General features: G+C 47.2%; 1 protein-coding gene across 4 annotated transcripts in view; it reads right to left on the reverse strand.

The window, feature by feature from the left end:
- The window catches only part of pir (pirin), a 117,519-nt gene that overhangs the window by 4,200 nt on the left and 86,801 nt on the right, over positions 1-26,518 (reverse strand). For 3 of the 4 annotated variants that reach the window (XM_045698485.1, XM_045698482.1, NM_001141576.1), the window contains 3 exon segments: positions 16,691-16,771; positions 14,735-14,941; positions 5,296-5,380 (listed from right to left, as the gene is read on the reverse strand). In XM_045698485.1, coding sequence (XP_045554441.1) covers positions 5,296-5,380; positions 14,735-14,941; positions 16,691-16,771 — 373 coding nt within the window. 4 annotated transcript variants of the gene reach the window in all.

The following is a 26,518-nucleotide window of genomic DNA, read 5'->3' on the forward strand; positions in this document are numbered from 1 at the left end:
ATAGTTGTCTTTGCTGTCTTTGTATCAAAGATAATTGTGTAGTTTAGAGTAATTATCGAGGTTAGCTAGCCAGCCGCGCCGTGACGCCGTTCTCCAGACTCCAGACTTAGTCAACACACCTAGTCATCATCAAACCCACTGCTAGCTAGCCAACCTTTACCGACTAGCAGCACTGTAGAAACTAATACATTACAACGGAACAATTTGACTGGTGCAGTGTTAGCTAGCTACATAGTTGTCTTTGTCACAGTTTGATAATTGTGTAGTTTAGAGTAATTATCGAGGTTAGCTAGCCAGCTATTTTTGTCCCCCGCGACGCCATTTTTCCAAACCTAGCCAACTATTACCGACGAGCAGCATTGTAGAAACTAAATACTTTACAAAGGAACGTCTTGATGAGTGCTATGTTAGCTAGCTACATAGTTGCCTTTGTATCATGATAAGGTGTAGTACTGAAACTATCGAGGTTACTGAGCCAGCTATACTTTCAAACAAAGTCAACAACGCAGCCCCTGCTAGCTAGCCTACTTCACCAGCCAGCAGTACTGTATCATTTTAGTCATTTTAGTCAATAAGATTTTTGCAATGTAAGCTTAACTTTCTGAACATTCGAGACGTGTAGTCCACTTGTCATTCCAATCTCCTTTGCATTAGCGTAGCCTCTTCTGTAGCCTGTCAACTATGTGTCTGTCTATCCCTGTTCTCTCCCCTCTGCACAGGCCATACAAACGCTTCACACCGCGTGGCCGCTGCCACTCTAACCTGGTGGTCCCAGCGCGCACGACCCACGTGGAGTTCCAGGTCTCCGGCAGCCTCTGGAACTGCCGGTCTGCGGCCAACAAGGCAGAGTTCATCTCAGCCTATGCTACCCTCCAGTCCCTCGACTTCTTGGCGCTGACGGAAACATGGATTACCACAGATAACACTGCTACTCCTACTGCTCTGTCCTGGTCTGCCCACGTGTTCTCGCATACCCCGAGAGCATCTGGCCAGCGGGGTGGTGGCACTGGAATCCTCATCTCTCCCAAGTGGACATTCTCTCTTTCTCCCCTGACCCATCTGTCTATCGCCTCCTTTGAATTCCATGCTGTCACAGTTACCAGCCCTTTCAAGCTTAACCTGTTAGGGCTAGGGGGCAGTATTGACACGGCTGGATAAAAAACGTACCCGATTTAATCTGGTTACTACTCCTGCCCAGTAACTAGAATATGCATATAATTATTGGCTTTGGATAGAAAACACCCTAAAGTTTCTAAAACTGTTTGAATGGTGTCTGTGAGTATAACAGAACTCCTATGGCAGGCCAAAACCTGAGAAGATTTCAAGCAGGAAGTGGCCTGTCTGAGAAGTAGTGTTTCATCTTGGCTCTTTTTATTGAAGACTCAGGATCTGTGCAATAACGTGACACTTCCTACGTCTTCCATAGGGTCTCAGAGCCCGGGAAAACATTGAACGATATCGAGGCAGGCTCTGGCTGAAACACTTTATCGCTTTTGGCAAGTGGCCACTCAGAGTACTATGGGCTTAGGCCCGTGCCCGCTTCGACCGAATGCTTTCTTTTCCTTTGTCTGTTTATCTAAACGCAGATTCCCGGTCGGAATATTATCGCTTTTTTATGAGAAAAATGGCATAAAAATTGATTTTAAACAGCGGTTGACATGCTTCGAAGTACGGTAATGGAATATTTAGAATTCTCTTGTCACGAATTGCGCCATGCTCGTCACCCTTATTTACCCTTTCGGATAGTGTCTAGAACGCACGAACAAAACGCCGCTGTTTGGATATAACGATGGATTATTTTGGACCAAACCAACATTTGTTATTGAAGTAGAAGTCCTGGGAGTGCATTCTGACGAAGACAACAAAGGTAATAACATTTTTCTTATAGTAAATCTGACTTTGATGAGTGCTAAATCTGCTGGGTGTCTAAATAGCTAGCCCTGTGATGCCGGGCTATCTACTGAGAATATTGCAAAATGTGCTTTCACCGAAAAGCTATTTTAAAATCGGACATATCGAGTGCATAGAGGAGTTCTGTATCTATAATTCTTAAAATAATTGTTATGCTTTTTGTGAACGTTTATCGTGAGTAATTTAGTAAATTCACCGGCAGTGTTCGGTGGGAATGCTAGTCACATGCTAGTCACATGCTAGTCACATGCTAATGTAAAAAGCTGGTTTTTGATATAAATATGAACTTGATTGAACAAAACATGCATGTATTGTATAACAATGTCCTAGGGTTGTCATCTGATGAAGATCATCAAAGGTTAGTGCTACATTTAGCTGTGGTTTGGGTTTATGTGACATTATATGCTAGCTTGAAAAATGGGTGTCTGATTATTTCTGGCTCGGTACTCTGCTGACATAATCGAATGTTTTGCTTTCGTTGTAAAGCCTTTTTGAAATCGGACAGTGTGGTTAGATTAACGAGAGTCTTATCTTTAAAATGGTGTAAAATAGTCATATGTTTGAGAAATTGAAGTAATATCATATCTAAGGTATTTGAATAACGCGCCACAGGATTCAACTGGCTGTTGAGTAGGTGGGACGCCATAGAGGTTAACATCCTTATCATATATCGCCCTCCAGGTTCCCTTGGAGAGTTCATCAATGAGCTTGACGCCTTGATAAGTTCCTTTCCTGAGGATGGCTCACCTCTCACAGTTCTGGGTGACTTTAACCTCCCCACGTCTACCTTTGACTCATTCCTCTCTTCCTCCTTCTTTCCACTCCTCTCCTCTTTTGACCTCACCCTCTCACCTTCCCCCCCTTCTCACAAGGCAGGCAATACGCTTGACCTCATCTTTACTAGATGCTGTTCTTCCACTAATCTCATTGCAACTCCCCTCCAAGTCTCCGACCACAACCTTGTATCCTTTTCCCTCTCGCTCTCCTCCAACACTTCTCACTCTGCCCCTACTCGGATGGTATTGCGCCGTCGCAACCTTCGCTCTCTCTCTCCCGCTACTCTCTCCTCTTCCATCCTATCATCTCTTCCCTCTGCTCAAACCTTCTCCAACCTATCTCCTGATTCTGCCTCCTCAACCCTCCTCTCCTCCCTTTCTGCATCCTTTGACTCTCTATGCCCCCTATCCTCCAGGCCGGCTCGGTCCTCCCCTCCTGCTCCATGGCTCGACGACTCATTGCGAGCTCACAGAACAGGGCTCCGGGCAGCCGAGCGGAAATGGAGGAAAACTCGCCTCCCTGTGGACCTGGCATCCTTTCACTCCCTCCTCTCTACATTTTCCTCTTCTGTTTCTGCTGCTAAAGCCACTTTCTACCACTCTAAATTACAAGCATCTGCCTCTAACCCTAGGAAGCTCTTTGCCACCTTCTCCTCCCTCCTGAATCCTCCTCCCTCTCTGCGGATGACTTCGTCAACCATTTTGAAAAGAAGGTCGTCGACATCCGATCCTCGTTTGTTAAGTCAAACGACACCGCTGGTCCTGCTCACACTGCCCTACCCTGTGCTTTGACCTCTTTCTCCCCCCTCTCTCCAGATGAAATCTCGCGTCTTGTGACGGCCGGCCGCCCAACAACCTGCCCGCTTGACCCTATCCCCTCCTCTCTTCTCCAGACCATTTCCGGAGACCTTCTCCCTTACCTCACCTCGCTCATCAACACATCCTTGACCGCTGGCTACCTCCCTTCCGTCTTCAAGAGAGCGAGAGTTGCACCCCTTCTGAAAAAACCTACACTCGATCCCTCCGATGTCAACAACTACAGACCAGTATCCCTTCTTTCTTTTCTCTCCAAAACTCTTGAACGTGCCGTCCTTGGCCAGCTCTCTTGCCATCTCTCTCAGAATGACCTTCTTGATCCAAATCTGTCAGGTTTCAAGACTGGCCATTCAACTGAGACTGCTCTTCTCTGTGTCACGGAGGATCTCCGCACTGCTAAAGCTAACTCTCTCTCCTCTGCTCTCATCCTTCTAGACCTATCTGCTGCCTTTGATACTGTGAACCACCAGATCCTCCTCTCCACCCTCTCCGAGTTCGGCATCTCCGGCGCGGCCCACGCTTGGATTGCGGCCTACCTGACAGGTCGCTCCTACCAGGTGGCGTGGCGAGAATCTGTCTCCGCACCACGTGCTCTCACCACTGGTGTCCCCCAGGGCTCTGTTCTAGGCCCTCCTATTCTCGCTATACACCAAGTCACTTGGCTCTGTCTTATCCTCACATGGTCTCTCCTATCATTGCTATGCAGACGACACTCAATTAATCTTCTCCTTTCCCCCTTCTGATAACCAGGTGGCGAATCGCATCTCTGCATGTCTGGCAGACATATCAGTGTGGATGACGGATCACCACCTCAAGCTGAACCTCGGCAAGACGGAGCTGCTTTTCCTCCCGGGGAAGGACTGCCCGTTCCATGATCTCGCCATCACGGTTGACAACTCCATTGTGTCCTCCTCCCAGAGTGCTAAGAAAACTTGGCGTGACCCTGGACAACACCCTGTCGTTCTCCACTAACATCAAGGCGATGACCCGATCCTGTAGGTTCATGCTCTACAACATTCGCAGAGTACGACCCTGCCTCACACAGGAAGCGGCGCAGGTCCTAATCCAGGCACTTGTCATCTCCCGTCTGGATTACTGCAACTCGCTGTTGGCTGGGCTCCCTGCCTGTGCCATTAAACCCCTACAACTCATCCAGAACGCCGCAGCCCGTCTGGTGTTCAACCTTCCCAAGTTCTCTCACGTCACCCCGCTCCTCTGCTCTCTCCACTGGCTTCCAGTTGAAGCTCGCATCCGCTACAAGACCATGGTGCTTGCCTACGGAGCTGTGAGGGGAACGGCACCTCCGTACCTTCAGGCTCTGATCAGTCCCTACACCCAAACAAGGGCACTGCGCTCATCCACCTCTGGCCTGCTGGCCCCCGTACCTCTGAGGAAGCACAGTTCCCGCTCAGCCCAGTCAAAACTGTTCGCTGCTCTGGCACCCCTATGGTGGAACAAGCTCCCTCACGATGCCAGGACAGCGGAGTCAATCACCACCTTCCGGAGACACCTGAAACCCCACCTCTTTAAGGAATACCTGGGATAGGATAAAGTAATCCTTCTAACCCCCCCTAAAAAGATTTAGATGCACTATTGTAAAGTGGTTGTTCCACTGGATATCATAAGGTGAATGCACCAATTTGTTAGTCGCTCTGGATAAGAGCGTCTGCTAAATGACTTAAATGTAAATGTAAATGTAATGGTGTTACATGCAGATTGAGCCTTCTTCAAGGAGCACGTAACGCCCTGGACCAGAGCCACAAAAGATCTACTGAGTAAAGATGGTTTTTACCTGAAGGAACTGGTTGTACATGCTTGGATCCTCCATCCAGCTTGAAGTCCAGATACAGTGTTGGAGTCCTGGTGAAAATCTTTGACTGGACAGAAAAAAAGGACAAGACATTTATAGTATTTCTGAGTTTCATTGACCCCCAGGCAGCACCCCACTCACTGAGTCCTCTCATGGACATGGAGTGTTACAAAGAATAGCGTTATTGCTGTATGTTATTTGTGTAAATTCTTTGTCTATATACTCTGTCTGCAAATTGTGAGACAGACACCTAGCACCCTGATCTGTTGGTGTTACCTTTCCCACTTCCTCTTTTAACACCTAGCACCCTGATCTGTTGGTGTTACCTTTCCCACTTCCTCTTTTAACACCTAGCACCCTGATCTGTTGGTGTTACCTTTCCCACTTCTTCTTTTAACACCTAGCACCCTGATCTGTTGGTGTTACCTTTCCCACTTTCTCTTTTAACACCTAGCACCCTGATCTGTTGGTTACCTTTCCCACTTCTTCTTTTAACACCTAGCACCCTGATCTGTTGGTGTTACCTTTCCCACTTTCTCTTTTAACACCTAGCACCCTGATCTGTTGGTTACCTTTCCCACTTTCTCTTTTAACACCTAGCACCCTGATCTGTTGGTTACCTTTCCCACTTTCTCTTTTAACACCTAGCACCCTGATCCGTTGGTGTTACCTTTCCCACTTCCTCTTTTAACACCTAGCAACCTGATCCGTTAGTGTTACCTTTCCCACTTCCTCTTAACACCTAGCACCCTGATCCGTTGGTGTTACTTTTCCCACTTCCGCTTTTAACACCTAGCACCCTGATCTGTTGGTGTTACCTTTCCCACTTTCTCTTTTAACACCTAGCACCCTGATCTGTTGGTGTTACCTTTCCCACTTTCTCTTTTAACACCTAGCACCCTGATCTGTTGGTGTTACCTTTCCCACTTCCTCTTTTAACACCTAGCAACCTGATCCGTTAGTGTTACCTTTCCCACTTCCTCTTAACACCTAGCACCCTGATCCGTTGGTGTTACTTTTCCCACTTCCGCTTTTAACACCTAGCACCCTGATCCGTTGGTGTTACCTTTCCCACTTCCTCTTTTAACACCTAGCACCCTGATCTGTTGGTGTTACCCTTCCCACTTCCTCTTTTAACACCTAGCACCCTGATCTGTTGGTTACCTTTCCCACTTCCTCTTTTAACACCTAGCACCCTGATCTGTTGGTGTTACCTTTCCCACTTCCTCTTTTAACACCTAGCACCCTGATCCGTTGGTGTTACCTTTCCCACTTCCTCTTTTAAAGGGCAATTCCACAACTTTTCAACCTCATATTCACGTGATGTTTTCACATATGTAGACACTGGTATGGTGCTGGAGATAATAAACATGAGGTTGAAAGTGGAGGAGTTGCCCTTTATCACCCGCAAAATAGGAAGAGTCATAGGAAGTCATAAGGATAGACTGTGAAGAGGCCACGGCACACCAGCTATACTGTGAGGGAAGACCAGACCAGCCCTACTGTGAGGGAAGACCAGACCAGCCCTACTGTGAGGGAAGACCAGATCAGCTGTACATACGTGAATGTTTCATCCTCTAGACTAGTCCAGGTTCCAGTCAAACTCAATGGGCAGTCTATCTGTCTGACCTGTATTAACCCCTGTTGGAAGTCATTACTCTGTTACCCTGTCAGTCAGCGGCAGCCCAAACCCAGCTGTATTAACCCCTGATGGAAGTCATTACTCTGTAACCCTGTCAGTCAGCGGCAGCCCAAACCCAGCTGTATTAACCCCTGTTGGAAGTCATTACTCTGTAACCCTGTCAGTCAGCGGCAGCCCAAACCCAGCTGTATTAACCCCTGTTGGAAGTCATTACTCTGTAACCCTGTCAGTCAGCGGCAGGCCAAACCCAGCTGTATTAACCCCTGTTGGAAGTCATTACTCTGTTACCGTGTCAGTCAGCGGCAGCTCAAACCCAGCTGTATTAACCCCTGTTGGAAGTCATTACTCTGTTACCCTGTCAGTCAGCGGCAGCCCAAACCCAGCTGTATTAACCCCTGTTGGAAGTCATTACTCTGTTACCCTGTCAGTCAGCGGCAGCCCAAACCCAGCTGTATTAACCCCTGTTGGAAGTCATTACTCTGTTACCCTGTCAGTCAGCGGCAGCCCAAACCCAGCTGTATTAACCCCTGTTGGAAGTCATTACTCTGTAACCCTGTCAGTCAGCGGCAGCCCAAACCCAGCTGTATTAACCCCTGTTGGAAGTCATTACTCTGTAACCCTGTCAGTCAGCGGCAGCCCAAACCCAGCTGTATTAAATTCACTGCACCCATTACTGAAATGGTTGATCCAGTTTAGATGCTTAAGGTATTCTCATACCTTAATCTTTCCATCCCGGCAGTCATTCTGAATCAGGTTGCAGGTGAATAAAAATTCTAAATGTTGGATATCCCCACTCTGGCTAGCTTCCAATAGGAATTACACATCACTTTGCAAGCCAGCATAATGTGATTTGCAGACCTACATTTTTCCTGTAAACCATGAGTTTCAGGCCACTGTATTATGGTAAAACTAAGCCCTCAAAAATAAGGCCTTATGAATTATGTGTTGTATTGTGTTAAATAATACAATTGTAATGATAACATAATTTCTTAGGATCTCACTTGGTGAAGGCCACAGGACAGAAAATGGATGAATGCAACAACCATAGCTGTGTTTGAATACCCATACTAACATACTGTAAATGACATACTTAATGAGTATATATACTACATAATATTAGTTCATTTTAATATACTGTAAACAAACGATATCCTTTCAGTTGAGTGTAGTAGCGCTTTGCCTGTCTACTGGAAGTTGATGCTGTTGCTATGTAACTTCTTGCTAGTTTGTTAGCATAGATAACAAATTAATAGCTAGACATCTTATGACTTTATTAACAATGTCCATTGAGAACGCACCAAGACTATACCACTTAGCTAAGCTAAGAATGAAGTGAATAATCAAGTTAATAAATGTTGGGTAGGTAATTAGATAGCATATAGTTAATATACTGGAAAGTTCAATGTATTAGTAGCCAACTAACATTAGGTAGCTAGCTAACATACGAGTCAGTACATACAAGCAATTGTTGTAATGATATGCTATGCGGTTCGTAAGGCTAGCGTAGCTAACAAATTGTAAGCCAGCATAACGTGTAACGTAACTTATTTGAAAAGTCATTACTTTATTACATTGCTCAACATTTCTTTAACATTTGTCATAATTAGTTAAAGCAATGAATTTCTATCCGTTCTCATCAAACTTCGGCTGCTCATGTCTCTGTCACTAACAAATACAGTCATGGGTCGTAACTCAACAATTCACTCAAAAGGCAAGGCACTCTGGAAAATAGGCTTTACACAAAGCAGTGTGTTCATTTAACACTGAAAGTGTGGACCAGTATAGACACTGGACAAGTGTTACATTTAACACTCTTAGTGTTTATTTAATATTGAAGAATATGCTGTGAAGGTATCAGTGAACACCATAACCGTGTAACTTTAACACTGAGTTAGTGTAACATTTTAATGCCACTGGTGTTGGTAAGTATCAGTGTTAAAAGGGCAACACTTCGAAATGCGTTAATTCAACACTTTCTGGCTGGTTCTCATATAAACACTTACAAAGTGTGAAATTGAACAACCACAGTGTGTTTTACCAATCAAATTTGGCTGTGCAGCTATCCCACCCAGTCCCAGCTCAGTCCCACCCCCAGCCCAGTGCCAGCCCCAATACATTTACATACAGATAACTGCCAAAATGAAGGAAACACAAATGAGGAATACAAAGTATATTGAAAGCAGGTGCTTCCACACAGGTGTGTTTCCTGAGTTAATTAAGGAATGAACATCCCATCATGCTTAGGTTCATGTATAATGTGTGTGTGTGTCTCAGTCACCAGATCTCAACCCAGTTGAACACTTACGGGAGACTCTGGACCAACGCCTGAGACAGCGTTTTCTACCACCATCAACAAAACACAAAATGATGGAATTTCTAGAGTAAAAATGGTGTCGCATCCCTCCACTTGTAGAATCTACGTCAAGGTGCATTGAAGCTGTTCTGGCAGCTCATGGTGGCCCAATGACAAAACACTTTATGTTGGTATTTCATTTATTTTGACAGTTACTTGTCTATTACCCTGTTGGACATCGTTAGCCTCTCTGCCTGTCTGTAGTGTCTCCCCCTGCCCTATAGTAACCAGAGGCAACCCAATCCCAAGTTGGGCCCATTTCCCAGCTTCAACACATTTTCGTCTGTAAAATGACAAACCTTATAGACGTCATTAGAAACTCTGTCTGTCAGTCTCCTCTCCTGCCCTAGAGTAACCCCAAACCCAACCGGCCCGGTCAAATTTACATCTGAAACATGACAAACCCACTTACTCATTTCCTGTCTCATCTAACTCAGCAGACAGACACAGAAAAAATAAGGAGGGGGGAGGGGGGGGTGAGAAAGAGGATGTAATTGCCTGCAAACGTCACATGATGAAGCTGAATGTCTTGTGGTTGGTTGGGATTTCTGGCGAGGCATATCTAGGCCTGAGGCTTTCAACATCTCAGTCATTGCTTTGTATAAAGTTTTCTGGCTTGATATGGGCAAGACCCCAGCACGTCATATCAACAGCCGACACTAAGTATTCATTCTGTATAATACAGTGACAACAGAACAATGATGATGACAATGATGGCGATAATAAACTCCCCCCCTTCTTCATCCACTGTGGTTTTGGACCTGTGATTACAAATGCGTTACTTTGTAGGGTGAGAAATATATAAATCTATTTTTAGTCGTTTAAGTTTATACATGTTCTTATGGCTGTTTGTTCTGACTTCCACATGACATCAACCAGTGTTTCCCCTATATGCGTTTAGCAGCGGCACACTGCGGTTGCTAATTCGTGGATGCCACCAAAAAAATATATCAAAATAATAAATAATTTGACCATCCCGTGGTGCACCGCTGCTAAGCGCATATATGGGAAACACTGGTTGATGTCATGTGGAAGTCAGAACAAACATCCAGAACTTGTATAAACTTAAATAATTAAAACCCAGATAAAATATGTAGAAAATATAATAGAGCAATATATATTTCTTTAAAGATTACCTTTGAGAACTAACAATCCCCAAAAGAAAAATTAAACCGTCAGGGAGAATCTAAAATAAAAAAAATGTCATGGCATGGGGCACCACATTCATTTTGTTATAATGTTTGAGTCATTCAGATAGCATAAGAACAAGGCATAAGCCACGGCAAAATGTGTAGAATTTAAGGAATTTTGCTTTAAAATCTTCTCTCAGCCTTATGGCACATTTTTTTGAATGGCATGAAATTAGCTTTAAAAAACAGTACAATGTTCTCTCTGCCCCACAGCAAAATGTATAAAATTGCAGGAAATTTGCTTTAAAACAGCAGCAGTTTGTCTCTGCGGCCAGAGACAAACTGGCACCCACTACCACCACCCATGGTTATGGTTAGTATGGTGCTCTTGACCTGTACACCCAGGGTTATGGTTAGTATGGTGCTCCTGACCTGTACACCCAGGGTTATGGTTAGTATGGTGCTCCTGACCTGTACACCCAGGGTTATGGTTAGTATGGTGCTCCTGACCTGTACACCCAGGGTTATGGTTAGTATGGTGCTCCTGACCTGTACACCCAGGGTTATGGTTAATATGGTGCTCCTGACCTGTACACCCAGGGTTATGGTTAGTATGGTGCTCCTGACCTGTACATCCAGGGTTATGGTTAGTATGGTGCTCCTGACCTGTACACCCAGGGTTATGGTTAGTATGGTGCTCCTGACCTGTCCCCCCTGGGTTATGGTTAGTATGGTGCTCCTGACCTGTCCCCCCAGGGTTATGGTTAGTATGGTGCTCCTGACCTGTACACCCAGGGTTATGGTTAGTATGGTGCTCCTGACCTGTACACCCAGGGTTATGGTTAGTATGGTGCTCCTGACCTGTACACCCAGGGTTATGGTTAGTATGGTGCTCCTGACCTGTACACCCAGGGTTATGGTTAATATGGTGCTCCTGACCTGTACACCCAGGGTTATGGTTAGTATGGTGCTCCTGACCTGTACACCCAGGGTTATGGTTAGTATGGTGCTCCTGACCTGTACACCCAGGGTTATGGTTAGTATGGTGCTCCTGACCTGTACACCCATTGTTATGGTTAGTATGGTGCTCCTGACCTGTACACCCAGGGTTATGGTTAGTATGGTGCTCCTGACCTGTACACCCAGGGTTATGGTTAGTATGGTGCTCCTGACCTGTACACCCAGGGTTATGGTTAGTATGGTGCTCCTGACCTGTACACCCAGGGTTATGGTTAGTATGGTGCTCCTGACCTGTACACCCGGGGTTATGGTTAGTATGGTGCTCCTGACCTGTACACCCATTGTTATGGTTAGTATGGTGCTCCTGACCTGTACACCCAGGGTTATGGTTAATATGGTGCTCCTGACCTGTACACCCAGGGTTATGGTTAGTATGGTGCTCCTGACCTGTACACCCATTGTTATTGTTAGTATGGTGCTCCTGACCTGTACACCCAGGGTTATGGTTAGTATGGTGCTCCTGACCTGTACACCCAGGGTTATGGTTAGTATGGTGCTCCTGACCTGTACACCCAGGGTTATGGTTAGTATGGTGCTCCTGACCTGTACACCCAGGGTTATGGTTATGGTTAGTATGGTGTTCTTGACCTGTACACCCAGGGTTATGGTTATGGTCAGTATGGTGCTCCTGACCTGTACACCCAGGGTTATGGTTAGTATGGTGCTCCTGACCTGTACACCCAGGGTTATGGTTATGGTTAGTATGGTGCTCCTGACCTGTACACCCATTGTTATGGTTAGTATGGTGCTCCTGACCTGTACACCCAGGGTTATGGTTAATATGGTGCTCCTGACCTGTACACCCAGGGTTATGGTTAGTATGGTGCTCCTGACCTGTACACCCAGGGTTATGGTTAGTATGGTGCTCCTGACCTGTACACCCAGGGTTATGGTTAGTATGGTGCTCCTGACCTGTACACCCATTGTTATGGTTAGTATGGTGCTCCTGACCTGTACACCCAGGGTTATGGTTAGTATGGTGCTCCTGACCTGTACACCCAGGGTTATGGTTAGTATGGTGCTCCTGACCTGTACACCCAGGGTTATGGTTAGTATGGTGCTCCTGACCTGTACACCCAGGGTTATGGTTAGTATGGTGCTCCTGACCTGTACACCCGGGGTTATGGTTAGTATGGTGCTCCTGACCTGTACACCCATTGTTATGGTTAGTATGGTGCTCCTGACCTGTACACCCAGGGTTATGGTTAATATGGTGCTCCTGACCTGTACACCCAGGGTTATGGTTAGTATGGTGCTCCTGACCTGTACACCCATTGTTATTGTTAGTATGGTGCTCCTGACCTGTACACCCAGGGTTATGGTTAGTATGGTGCTCCTGACCTGTACACCCAGGGTTATGGTTAGTATGGTGCTCCTGACCTGTACACCCAGGGTTATGGTTAGTATGGTGCTCCTGACCTGTACACCCAGGGTTATGGTTATGGTTAGTATGGTGTTCTTGACCTGTACACCCAGGGTTATGGTTATGGTCAGTATGGTGCTCCTGACCTGTACACCCAGGGTTATGGTTAGTATGGTGCTCCTGACCTGTACACCCAGGGTTATGGTTATGGTTAGTATGGTGCTCCTGACCTGTACACCCATTGTTATGGTTAGTATGGTGCTCCTGACCTGTACACCCAGGGTTATGGTTAGTATGGTGCTCCTGACCTGTACACCCGGGGTTATGGTTAGTATGGTGCTCCTGACCTGTACACCCATTGTTATGGTTAGTATGGTGCTCCTGACCTGTACACCCAGGGTTATGGTTAATATGGTGCTCCTGACCTGTACACCCAGGGTTATGGTTAGTATGGTGCTCCTGACCTGTACACCCATTGTTATTGTTAGTATGGTGCTCCTGACCTGTACACCCAGGGTTATGGTTAGTATGGTGCTCCTGACCTGTACACCCAGGGTTATGGTTAGTATGGTGCTCCTGACCTGTACACCCAGGGTTATGGTTAGTATGGTGCTCCTGACCTGTACACCCAGGGTTATGGTTATGGTTAGTATGGTGTTCTTGACCTGTACACCCAGGGTTATGGTTATGGTCAGTATGGTGCTCCTGACCTGTACACCCAGGGTTATGGTTAGTATGGTGCTCCTGACCTGTACACCCAGGGTTATGGTTATGGTTAGTATGGTGCTCCTGACCTGTACACCCATTGTTATGGTTAGTATGGTGCTCCTGACCTGTACACCCAGGGTTATGGTTAATATGGTGCTCCTGATCTGTACACCCAGGGTTATGGTTAGTATGGTGCTCCTGACCTGTACACCCATTGTTATGGTTAGTATGGTGCTCCTGACCTGTACACCCAGGGTTATGGTTAGTATGGTGCTCCTGACCTGTACACCCAGGGTTATGGTTAGTATGGTGCTCCTGACCTGTACACCCAGGGTTATGGTTAGTATGGTGCTCCTGACCTGTACACCCAGGGTTATGGTTAGTATGGTGCTCCTGACCTGTACACCCAGGGTTATGGTTAGTATGGTGCTCCTGACCTGTACACCCATTGTTATGGTTAGTATGGTGCTCCTGACCTGTACACCCAGGGTTATGGTTAGTATGGTGCTCCTGACCTGTACACCCAGGGTTATGGTTAGTATGGTGCTCCTGACCTGTACACCCAGGGTTATGGTTAGTATGGTGCTCCTGACCTGTACACCCAGGGTTATGGTTAGTATGGTGCTCCTGACCTGTACACCCAGGGTTATGGTTAGTATGGTGCTCCTGACCTGTACACCCAGGGTTATGGTTATGGTTAGTATGGTGTTCTTGACCTGTACACCCAGGGTTATGGTTATGGTCAGTATGGTGCTCCTGACCTGTACACCCAGGGTTATGGTTAGTATGGTGCTCCTGACCTGTACACCCAGGGTTATGGTTATGGTTAGTATGGTGCTCCTGACCTGTACACCCATTGTTATGGTTAGTATGGTGCTCCTGACCTGTACACCCAGGGTTATGGTTAATATGGTGCTCCTGACCTGTACACCCAGGGTTATGGTTAGTATGGTGCTCCTGACCTGTACACCCATTGTTATTGTTAGTATGGTGCTCCTGACCTGTACACCCAGGGTTATGGTTAGTATGGTGCTCCTGACCTGTACACCCAGGGTTATGGTTAGTATGGTGCTCCCTGGGCTCCCTGCCTGTGCCATTAAACCCCCCATTAAACCCCTGACCTGTACACCCAGGGTTATGGTTAGTATGGTGCTCCTGACCTGTACACCCAGGGTTATGGTTATGGTTAGTATGGTGCTCCTCACCTGTACCCCAAGGGCCTGTCCAGAGATGACGGCCACAGTGACCCCCTCCCTGCTGGGCTTGGGGACCTGGCTGTCCTTCAGCTCCTGGTACTGGGGCTCCACCATCTTGTCCTCCCTCCTCAGGTTGACCCACAGCTGCAGGCCCTGGACCGGCTCCTCAGACACAGGCATCTCTGCATGGACCACCCCTCGGCCTGCCGTCATCCACTTATGAAGAGACATGGACATAGACACACAGAGACGGACACAGAAACACACACACACACACACACACAGATACAGAGAGGCATAGACACACACACACAAAACACAATTACTAACCACATAAAGGAGAATTGTACAGTATAATATACATTAAATAAGTGTTGTCTGATATGATTTCCATAATAAATCACCCATGTGGACTTAATACTGGAACTAACTGGTTTCCAGGAGGAAATTAACTTCACATTTACACCTTTCCTTCCCCACTGCTGTGATATGTACCTAGTGGATGTCCATCTTCCCCACTGCTGTGATATGTACCTAGTGGATGTCCATCTTCCCCACTGCTGTGATATGTACCTAGTGGATGTCCATCTTCCCCACTGCTGTGATATGTACCTAGTGGATGTCCATCTTCCCCACTGCTGTGATATGTACCTAGTGGATGTCCATCTTCCCCACTGCTGTGATATGTACCTAGTGGATGTCCATCTTCCCCACTGCTGTGATATGTACCTAGTGGATGTCCATCTTCCCCACTGCTGTGATATGTACCTAGTGGATGTCCATCTTCCCCACTGCTGTGATATGTACCTAGTGGATGTCCATCTTCCCCACTGCTGTGATATGTACCTAGTGGATGTCCATTGTTCTTCTCAAAGCTCCGCTAACATCAAAATAACACACTGGAAGGTTGTGTTCAAAATGACTGCTACTACTTTTGGTCTAGGGGCTAAGCTGTGCACTAAATAGGGTCTAGAGCCCTCCAACTCAACGTTGGACCTCGAAGCCAGTTCCACTGCATGTTCTCATTGTCCCCTCTAATCAGGGACTGGTTTAGTCCTGGGAAACCAGGAGTGTGCAATTCATTATCAGGTAAAACAGAAAACCAGCAGGCTCCGGACCTCGTAGGGTAAGAGTTGAGTACCCCTGGTCTAGAGAATAAGGGCTCAGGGAATAGGGGTTTTAGCCAAAAGTAGTGCACTACATAGGGAATAGGGAGCCATTTCTGATGCAACTTTTCAGTGCCCTAAGGGTGATGCAGCGTTGCTGTGGGAAGCTAATTGAGCAATAACACTTCAAGTTTTGTCAGCAGCTTTCCCCTCCTGTTCCACTGTGAGGAAACCCGTCTGCCCTGGGTTAGTAGCTCCAGCCCCCCCCCCAAATAGTGTTTGGCTCTCTCTCGCTGTCGCACGCACACACACCAATTCTCTTGTAGTAGTATTTTGGTATTTTATTAGGATCCCCATTAGCTGTTGCGAAAGAAGCAGCTACTCTTCCTGGGTCCACACAAAACATGACATAATTTAGTCTCCTCAACTTGTTCAACAGCCACACCATTCATTACCAGATTCAGCTGAGGTCTAGAACTTAGTGAATGATTTGTACCAAATACAATGCTCTTAGTTTTAGAGATGTTCAGGACCAGTTTATTACTGGCCACCCATTCCACAACAGACTGCAACTCTTTAAGGGTTTCAGTGACTTCACTAGCTGTGGTTTCTGATGCGGATATGGTTGAATCATTAGCATACATGGACAAACATGCTTTGTTAAATGCCAGTGGCATTAGTGCCTTTTAAACCACTCCCTGGTTGATGCTGACTGACTGACCAGGGACAACAGCTTTACGACTGCTGCATGGGAAAAACACAGGAAATGCCCTGAAGGCACGATGCTTCATTGGTTCTGGTGGGAGTATGGTGAAGAGTAGGAACCTACATACAGTACTGTCACAAGATGTTTCTCTACCTGTAAATCCCCTGGTTTCAGTAGTCCAGAGTGGCCACAGAAATCCTCATGGGCTGAAACGCCTTTCAAAACGTAGGTCACCTAAACAAAGACAAAATAGATCCAAATATATTCTCAAACCCATAGATGAGCCATTGCTGATTTTATATAACAGCTGAGAGGCAAAACAAAACATTAACTGTGCTCTGAAGTTGTCCCTCTCCCGAATACCAACCATGTCTAGAGAAGTGGAAAACAACTTTCTCTAAGTCTTTGCCAATTGAGGTTGAGGTTAGGAAAGAGATGAATGAATCTCAGTTGTAAACATGAATGGTTTCGGAAGGAAATCTCATCATAAAGCTTGTACGACTGGAAAACATAGTATGGTAAATAATTTACTTCATATTTTCCTCACGCAAGTCTAACAGATTAAATATGTACAGTGTGTGTGTGCGTAATGCAGTGTCCGTTGACCAGGACAGACAAGAGCACGTGTTCACTCCGTGTCCATTCCACTGTCACATGGACTGAGGTCAAAACGGACAGGAAGTAGAAAGCTATAGAGGTTAGAGGTAAACATCTGTCTCTCAGAGAGGCTTCCAAACCTCCAGCCAGGGGGCCGAGAGCCTCTCTCTGATCTGGCAGTGCACGTGGCTATGAGCTCTGAGATGTAACCGTGAGCAAACACACCTGCTGCATGGCATGCTGGGCCGTGGGCGCTTCAGCCCCGCCCCCGTCAGGTCTGGTCCAGTCCGCAGCCAGTTGGACACTAAGCTACACATATACAGTATCAGCTGGGCCTATGGCCTCATCTGGAATGGGCCATAGTGGACACTAAGCTAGATTACACATGTATCTACAGTATCAGCTGGGCCTATGGCCTCATCTGGTCTGGGCCATGATAGACGCTATGTTAGGTTACACATGTATCTACAGTATCAAACACAGGCCAAGTCTTTTCTATTAAAAACACTTGTTTTGACTCTATAAATTCCCACTGTGGACCAACGCCTTTATGGTTGAGGAAACCGTGATTCACCAACACCACTTCCAAAGCAGAAGTTTAATTTCCCTCCTCCCCTCTGCCTAAATATGTGATATTGGTGGGTTTTCATTCAAACCCCAGTATCCAAAAGCAAGCTAATGCTATGTATAACAAACCTATTGAGAAGCTTTCTCTGGACGAGGCTTAAATGACAGTAGGCCTGTTAGTGCCATCTGCTGGCGTTAGCAGGAAGTGCATTAATGGTGTATGTGCCTTACCCTCCCTCATCCCTAAGGGTGTATGAGCCTCACCCTCCCTCATCATTAATGGGGTATGTGCCTCACCCTACCTCCTCAATATTGGTGTATGTGCTTCACCCTCCCTCATCATGAATGGTGTATGTCCCTCACCCTCCCTCATCATGAATGGTGTATGTGCCTCACCCTCCCTCATCATGAATGGTGTGTATGCCTCACCCTCCCTCATCATTAATGGTGTATGTGCCTCACCCTCCCTCAGCATTAATGGTGTATGTGCCTCACCCTCCCTCATCATTAATGGTGTATGTGCCTCACCCTCCCTCATCATTAATGGTGTATGTGCCTCACCCTCCCTCATCATGAATGGTGTATGTGCCTCACCCTCCCGCATCATTAATGGTGTATGTGCCACACTCTCCATAATTAATGGTGTATGTGCCTAACCCTCCCTCATCGTTAATGGTGTATGTACCTCATTAATGGTGTATGTGCCTCACCCTCCCGCATCATTAATGGTGTATGTGCCACACTCTCCATAATTAATGGTGTATGTGCCTGACCCTCCCTCATCATTAATGGTGTATGTGCCACACCCTCCCTCCCTCGTCATTAACAGTGTATGTGCCACACCCTCCATCATTAATGATGTATGTGCCTCACCCTCCATCATTAATGGTGAATGTGCCATACCCTCCCTCATCATGAATGTTGTATGTGCCTCACCCTCCCTTATCATTAATGGTGTGTGCCACACCCTCCCTCCCTCGTCATTAATGGTGAATGTGCCACACCCTCCCTCCCTCATCATTAATGGTGTAGGTGCCACACCCTCCCTCCCTCGTTATTAACGGTGTATGTGCCTCACCCTCCCTTATCATTAATGGTGTATGTGCCATACCCTCCCTCGTCATTAGTGGTGTATGTGCCACACCCTCAATCACTAATGGTGTATGTGCCACACCCTCATTCATCATTAATGGTGTATGTGCCTCACCCTCCCTCATCATTAATGGTGTATGTGCCTCACCCTTCCTCATCATTAATGGTGTACGTGCCTCACCCTCCTGCATCATTAATGGTGTACATGCCTCACCCTCCCGCATCATTAATGGTGTACATGCCTCACCCTCCCACATCATTAATGGTGTAGGTGCCTCACCCTCCCACATCATTAATGGTGTATGTGCCTCACCCTTCCTCATCATTAATGGTGTATGTGTGCCACACCCTCCCTCATCATTAATGGTGTATGTGTGCCACACCCTCCCTCATCATTAATGGTGTATGTGTGCCACACCCTCCCTCATCATTAATGGTGCATGTGCCTCACCCTCCCACATCATTAATGGTGCATGTGCCTCACCCTCCCACATCATTAATGGTGTACGTGCCTCACCCTCCCACATCATTAATGGTGTAGGTGCCTCACCCTCCTGCATCATTAATGGTGTATGTGACTCACCCTCCCTCATCATTAATGGTGTATGTGCCACACACTCCTTCCCTCATCATTAATGGTGTATGTGCCTCACCCTCCCTTATCATTAATGGTGTATGTGCCACACCCTCCCTCCCTCGTCATTAATGGTGTTTGTGCCATACCCTCCCTACCTCATCATTAGTGGTGTATGTGCCACACCCTCCTTCATCATTAATGGTGTATGTGCCACACCCTCCATCATTAATGGTGTATGTGCCTCACCCTCCATCATTAATGGTGTATGTGCCTCACCCTCCCTCATCAATAAGGGTGTACGTGCCTCACCCTCCCACATAATTCATGGAGTATGTGCCACACCCTCCCTCATCATGAATGGTGTATGTGCCTCACCCTCCCTCATAATTAATGGTGTATGTGTCTCACCCTCCCTAATCATTAATGGTGTATGTGCCACACCCTCCCTCACTCGTCATTAACGGTGTATGTGCCACACCCTCCTTCCCTCGATCATTAACGGTGTATGTGCCACACCCTTGATCATTAATGGTGTATGTGCCTCACCTTCCATCATTAATGGTGTATGTGCCACACCCTCTCTCATCATGAATGGTGTATGTGCCTCACCCTCCCTTATCATTAATGGTGTATGTGCCACACCCTCCCTCCCTCATCATTAATGGTGTATGGGCCACACCCTCCCTCCCTCCCTCATCATTAACGGTGTATGTGCCTCACCCTCCCTTATCATTAATGGTGTATGTGCCACACCCTCCCTCCCTCGTCATTAGTGGTGTATGTACCACACCCTCCATCATTAATGGTGTATGTGCCACACCTTCCATCATTAATGGTGCATGTGCCTCACCCTCCCTCATCATTAATGGTGTATGTGCCTCATCCTTCCTCATCATTAATGGTGTATGTGTGCCACACCCTCCCTTATCATTAATGGTGTATGTGCCACACCCTCCCTCCCTCGTCATTAACGGTGTATGTGCCACACCCTCCTTCCCTCCATCATTAATGGTGTATGTTCCACACCCTCCCTCCCTCCCTCCCTCCCTCATCATTAACGGTGCATGTGCCTCACCCTCCCTTATCATTAATGGTGTATGTGCCATACCCTCCCTCCCTCGTCATTAGTGGTGTATGTGCAACACCCTCCTTCATCATTAATGGTGTATGTGCCACACCCTCCATCATTAATGGTGTATGTGCCTCACCCTCCCTCATCATTAATGGTGTATGTGCCTCACCCTCCCTCATCATTAATGGTGTATGTGTCTCACCCTCCGTTATCATTAATGGTGTATGCGCCACACCCTCCCTCACTCGTCATTAACGGTGTATGTGCCACACCCTCCTTCCCTCGATCATTAACGGTGTATGTGCCACACCCTTGATCATTAATGGTGTATGTGCCTCACCCTCCATCATTAATGGTGTATGTGCCACACCCTCCCTTATCATTAATGGTGTATGTGCCACACACTCCCTCCCTCATCATTAATGGTGTATGTGCCACACCCTCCCTCCCTCCCTCGTCATTAACGGTGTATGTGCCTCACCCTCCCTTATCATTAATGGTGTATGTGCCATACCCTTCCTCCCTCGTCATTAGTGGTGTATGTGCCACACCCTCCATCATTAATGGTGCATGTGCCTCACCCTCCATCATTAATGGTGTACGTGCCTCACCCTCCCTCATCATTAATGGTGTATGTGCCTCATCCTTCCTCATCATTAATTGTGTATCTGTGCCACACCCTCCCTCATCATTAATGGTGTACGTGCCTCACCCTCCTTCATCATTAATGGTGTACGTGCCTCACCCTCCCTCATCATTAATGGTGTATGTGCCTCACCCTTCCTCATCATTAATGGTGTACGTGCCTCACCCTCCTGCATCATTAATGGTGTACATGCCTCACCCTCCCGCATCATTAATGGTGTACATGCCTCACCCTCCAACATCATTAATGGTGTAGGTGCCTCACCCTCCCACATCATTAATGGTGTATGTGCCTCACCCTCCCTCATCATTAATGGTGTATGTGTGCCACACCCTCCCTCATCATTAATGGTGTATGTGTGCCACACCCTCCCTCATCATTAATGGTGTATGTGTGCCACACCCTACCTCATCATTAATGGTGTATGTGTGCCACACCCTCCCTCATCATTAATGGTGTATGTGTGCCACACCCTCCCTCATCATTAATGGTGCATGTGCCTCACCCTCCCACATCATTAATGGTGCATGTGCCTCACCCTCCCACATCATTAATGGTGTACGTGCCTCACCCTCCTGCATCATTAATGGTGTACGTGCCTCACCCTCCTGCATCATTAATGGTGTATGTGACTCACCCTCCCTCATCATTAATGGTGTATGTGCCACACACTCCTTCCCTCATCATTAATGGTGTATGTGCCTCACCCTCCCTCATCATTAATGGTGTATGTGCCTCACCCTCCCTTATCATTAATGGTGTATGTGCCACACCCTCCCTCCCTCGTCATTAACGGTGTATGTGCCACACCCTCCTTCCCTCCATCATTAATGGTGTATGTGCCACACACTCCCTCGTCATTAACAGTGCATGTGACGCACCCTCCCTTATCATTAATGGTGTTTGTGCCATACCCTCCCTACCTCATCATTAGTGGTGTATGTGCCACACCCTCCTTCATCATTAATGGTGTATGTGCCACACCCTCCATCATTAATGGTGTATGTGCCTCACCCTCCATCATTAATGGTGTATGTGCCTCACCCTCCCTCATCAATAAGGGTGTACGTGCCTCACCCTCCCACATAATTCATGGAGTATGTGCCACACCCTCCCTCATCATGAATGGTGTATGTGCCTCACCCTCCCTCATCATTAATGGTGTATGTGTCTCACCCTCCCTAATCATTAATGGTGTATGTGCCACACCCTCCCTCACTCGTCATTATCGGTGTATGTGCCACACCCTCCTTCCCTCCATCATTAATGGTGTATGTGCCACACACTCCCTCGTCATTAACAGTGCATGTGACGCACCCTCCCTTATCATTAATGGTGTTTGTGCCATACCCTCCCTACCTCATCATTAGTGGTGTATGTGCCACACCCTCCATCATTAATGGTGTATGTGCCACACCCTCCATCATTAATGGTGTATGTGCCTCACCCTCCATCATTAATGGTGTATGTGCCTCACCCTCCCTCATCAATAAGGGTGTACGTGCCTCACCCTCCCACATAATTCATGGAGTATGTGCCACACCCTCCCTCATCATGAATGGTGTATGTGCCTCACCCTCCCTCATCATTAATGGTGTATGTGTCTCACCCTCCCTAATCATTAATGGTGTATGTGCCACACCCTCCCTCACTCGTCATTAACGGTGTATGTGCCACACCCTCCTTCCCTCGATCATTAACGGTGTATATGCCACACCCTTGATCATTAATGGTGTATGTGCCTCACCTTCCATCATTAATGGTGTATGTGCCACACCCTCCCTCATCATGAATGGTGTATGTGCCTCACCCTCCCTTATCATTAATGGTGTATGGGCCACACCCTCCCTCCCTCCCTCATCATTAATGGTGTATGGGCCACACCCTCCCTCCCTCCCTCATCATTAACGGTGTATGTGCCTCACCCTCCCTTATCATTAATGGTGTATGTGCCACACCCTCCCTCCCTCGTCATTAGTGGTGTATGTACCACACCCTCCATCATTAATGGTGTATGTGCCACACCTTCCATCATTAATGGTGCATGTGCCTCACTCTCCCTCATCATTAATGGTGTATGTGCCTCATCCTTCCTCATCATTAATGGTGTATGTGTGCCACACCCTCCTTTATCATTAATGGTGTATGTGCCACACCCTCCCTCCCTTGTCATTAACGGTGTATGTGCCACACCCTCCTTCCCTCCATCATTAATGGTGTATGTGCCACACCCTCCCTCCCTCCCTCCCCTCGTCATTAACGGTGCATGTGCCTCACCCTCCCTTATCATTAATGGTGTATGTGCCATACCCTCCCTCCCTCGTCATTAGTGGTGTATGTGCAACACCCTCCTTCATCATTAATGGTGTATGTGCCACACCCTCCATCATTAATGGTGTATGTGCCTCACCCTCCCTCATCATTAATGGTGTACGTGCCTCAACCTCCCACATAATTCATGGTGTATGTGCCTCACCCTCCCTCATCATTAATGGTGTATGTGCCACACCCTCCCTCATCATTAATGGAGTATGTGCCACACCCTCCCTCATCATGAATGGTGTATGTGCCTCACCCTCCCTCATCATTAATGGTGTATGTGCCTCACCCTCCCTCATCATGAATGGTGTATGTGCCTCACCCTCCCTCATCATTATTGGTGTATGTGCCTCACCCTCCCTCATCATTAATGGTGTATGTGTCTCACCCTCCGTTATCATTAATGGTGTATGTGCCACACCCTCCCTCACTCGTCATTAACGGTGTATGTGCCACACCCTCCTTCCCTCGATCATTAACGGTGTATGTGCCACACCCTTGATCATTAATGGTGTATGTGCCTCACCCTCCATCATTAATGGTGTATGTGCCACACCCTCCCTTATCATTAATGGTGTATGTGCCACACACTCCCTCCCTCATCATTAACGGTGTATGTGCCTCACCCTCCCTTATCATTAATGGTGTATGTGCCATACCCTTCCTCCTTCGTCATTAGTGGTGTATGTGCCACACCCTCCATCATTAATGGTGCATGTGCCTCACCCTCCATCATTAATGGTGTATGTGCCTCATCCTTCCTCATCATTAATTGTGTATCTGTGCCACACCCTCCCTCATCATTAATGGTGTACGTGCCTCACCCTCCCACATCATTAATGGTGTACATGCCTCACCCTCCCACATCATTAATGGTGTAGGTGCCTCACCCTCCCACATCATTCATGGTGTATGTGCCTCACCCTCCCTCATCATTAATGGTGTATGTGCCTCACCCTCCCTCATCATTAATGGTGTATTGTGCCTCATCCTTCCTCATCATTAATGGTGTATGTGTGCCACACCCTCCCTCATCATTAATGGTGTATGTGTGCCACACCCTCCTTCCCTCATCATTAAAGGTGTATGTGCCACACCCTCCCTCCATCATTAATGGTGTACGTGCCTCACCCCTCCCACATAATTCATGGTGTATGTGCCTCACCCTCCCTCATCATTAATGGTGTACGTGCCACACCCTCCCACATCATTAATGGTGTATGTGCCTCACCCTTCCTCATCATTAATGGTGTATGTGTGCCACACCCTCCCTCATCATTAATGGTGTATGTGTGCCACACCCTCCCTCATCATTAATGGTGTATGTGTGCCACACCCTCCCTCATCATTAATGGTGCATGTGCCTCACCCTCCCACATCATTAATGGTGCATGTGCCTCACCCTCCCACATCATTAATGGTGTACGTGCCTCACCCTCCCACATCATTAATGGTGTAGGTGCCTCACCCTCCTGCATCATTAATGGTGTATGTGACTCACCCTCCCTCATCATTAATGGTGTATGTGCCACACACTCCTTCCCTCATCATTAATGGTGTATGTGCCTCACCCTCCCTTATCATTAATGGTGTATGTGCCACACCCTCCCTCCCTCGTCATTAATGGTGTTTGTGCCATACCCTCCCTACCTCATCATTAGTGGTGTATGTGCCACACCCTCCTTCATCATTAATGGTGTATGTGCCACACCCTCCATCATTAATGGTGTATGTGCCTCACCCTCCATCATTAATGGTGTATGTGCCTCACCCTCCCTCATCAATAAGGGTGTACGTGCCTCACCCTCCCACATAATTCATGGAGTATGTGCCACACCCTCCCTCATCATGAATGGTGTATGTGCCTCACCCTCCCTCATAATTAATGGTGTATGTGTCTCACCCTCCCTAATCATTAATGGTGTATGTGCCACACCCTCCCTCACTCGTCATTAACGGTGTATGTGCCACACCCTCCTTCCCTCGATCATTAACGGTGTATGTGCCACACCCTTGATCATTAATGGTGTATGTGCCTCACCTTCCATCATTAATGGTGTATGTGCCACACCCTCTCTCATCATGAATGGTGTATGTGCCTCACCCTCCCTTATCATTAATGGTGTATGTGCCACACCCTCCCTCCCTCATCATTAATGGTGTATGGGCCACACCCTCCCTCCCTCCCTCATCATTAACGGTGTATGTGCCTCACCCTCCCTTATCATTAATGGTGTATGTGCCACACCCTCCCTCCCTCGTTATTAGTGGTGTATGTACCACACCCTCCATCATTAATGGTGTATGTGCCACACCTTCCATCATTAATGGTGCATGTGCCTCACTCTCCCTCATCATTAATGGTGTATGTGCCTCATCCTTCCTCATCATTAATGGTGTATGTGCGCCACACCCTCCTTTATCATTAATGGTGTATGTGCCACACCCTCCCCCTCGTCATTAACGGTGTATGTGCCACACCCTCCTTCCCTCCATCATTAATGGTGTATGTGCCACACCCTCCCTCCCTCCTCGTCATTAACGGTGCATGTGCCTCACCCTCCCTTATCATTAATGGTGTATGTGCCACACCCTCCCTCGTCATTAGTGGTGTATGTGCAACACCCTCCTTCATCATTAATGGTGTATGTGCCACACCCTCCATCATTAATGGTGTATGTGCCTCACCCTCCCTCATCATTAATGGTGTACGTGCCTCAACCTCCCACATAATTCATGGTGTATGTGCCTCACCCTCCCTCATCATTAATGGTGTATGTGCCACACCCTCCCTCATCATTAATGGAGTATGTGCCACACCCTCCCTCATCATTAATGGAGTATGTGCCACACCCTCCCTCATCATGAATGGAGTATGTGCCTCACCCTCCCTCATCATTAATGGTGTATGTGCCTCACCCTCCCTCATCATGAATGGTGTATGTGCCTCACCCTCCCTCATCATTAATGGTGTATGTGCCTCACCCTCCCTCATCATTAATGGTGTATGTGTCTCACCCTCCGTTATCATTAATGGTGTATGTGCCACACCCTCCCTCACTCGTCATTAACGGTGTATGTGCCACACCCTCCTTCCCTCGATCATTAACG

The sequence above is a fragment of the Salmo salar genome, chromosome ssa17 (assembly GCF_905237065.1).
Source record: "Salmo salar chromosome ssa17, Ssal_v3.1, whole genome shotgun sequence".
NCBI classification, from domain to species: domain Eukaryota; kingdom Metazoa; phylum Chordata; class Actinopteri; order Salmoniformes; family Salmonidae; genus Salmo; species Salmo salar.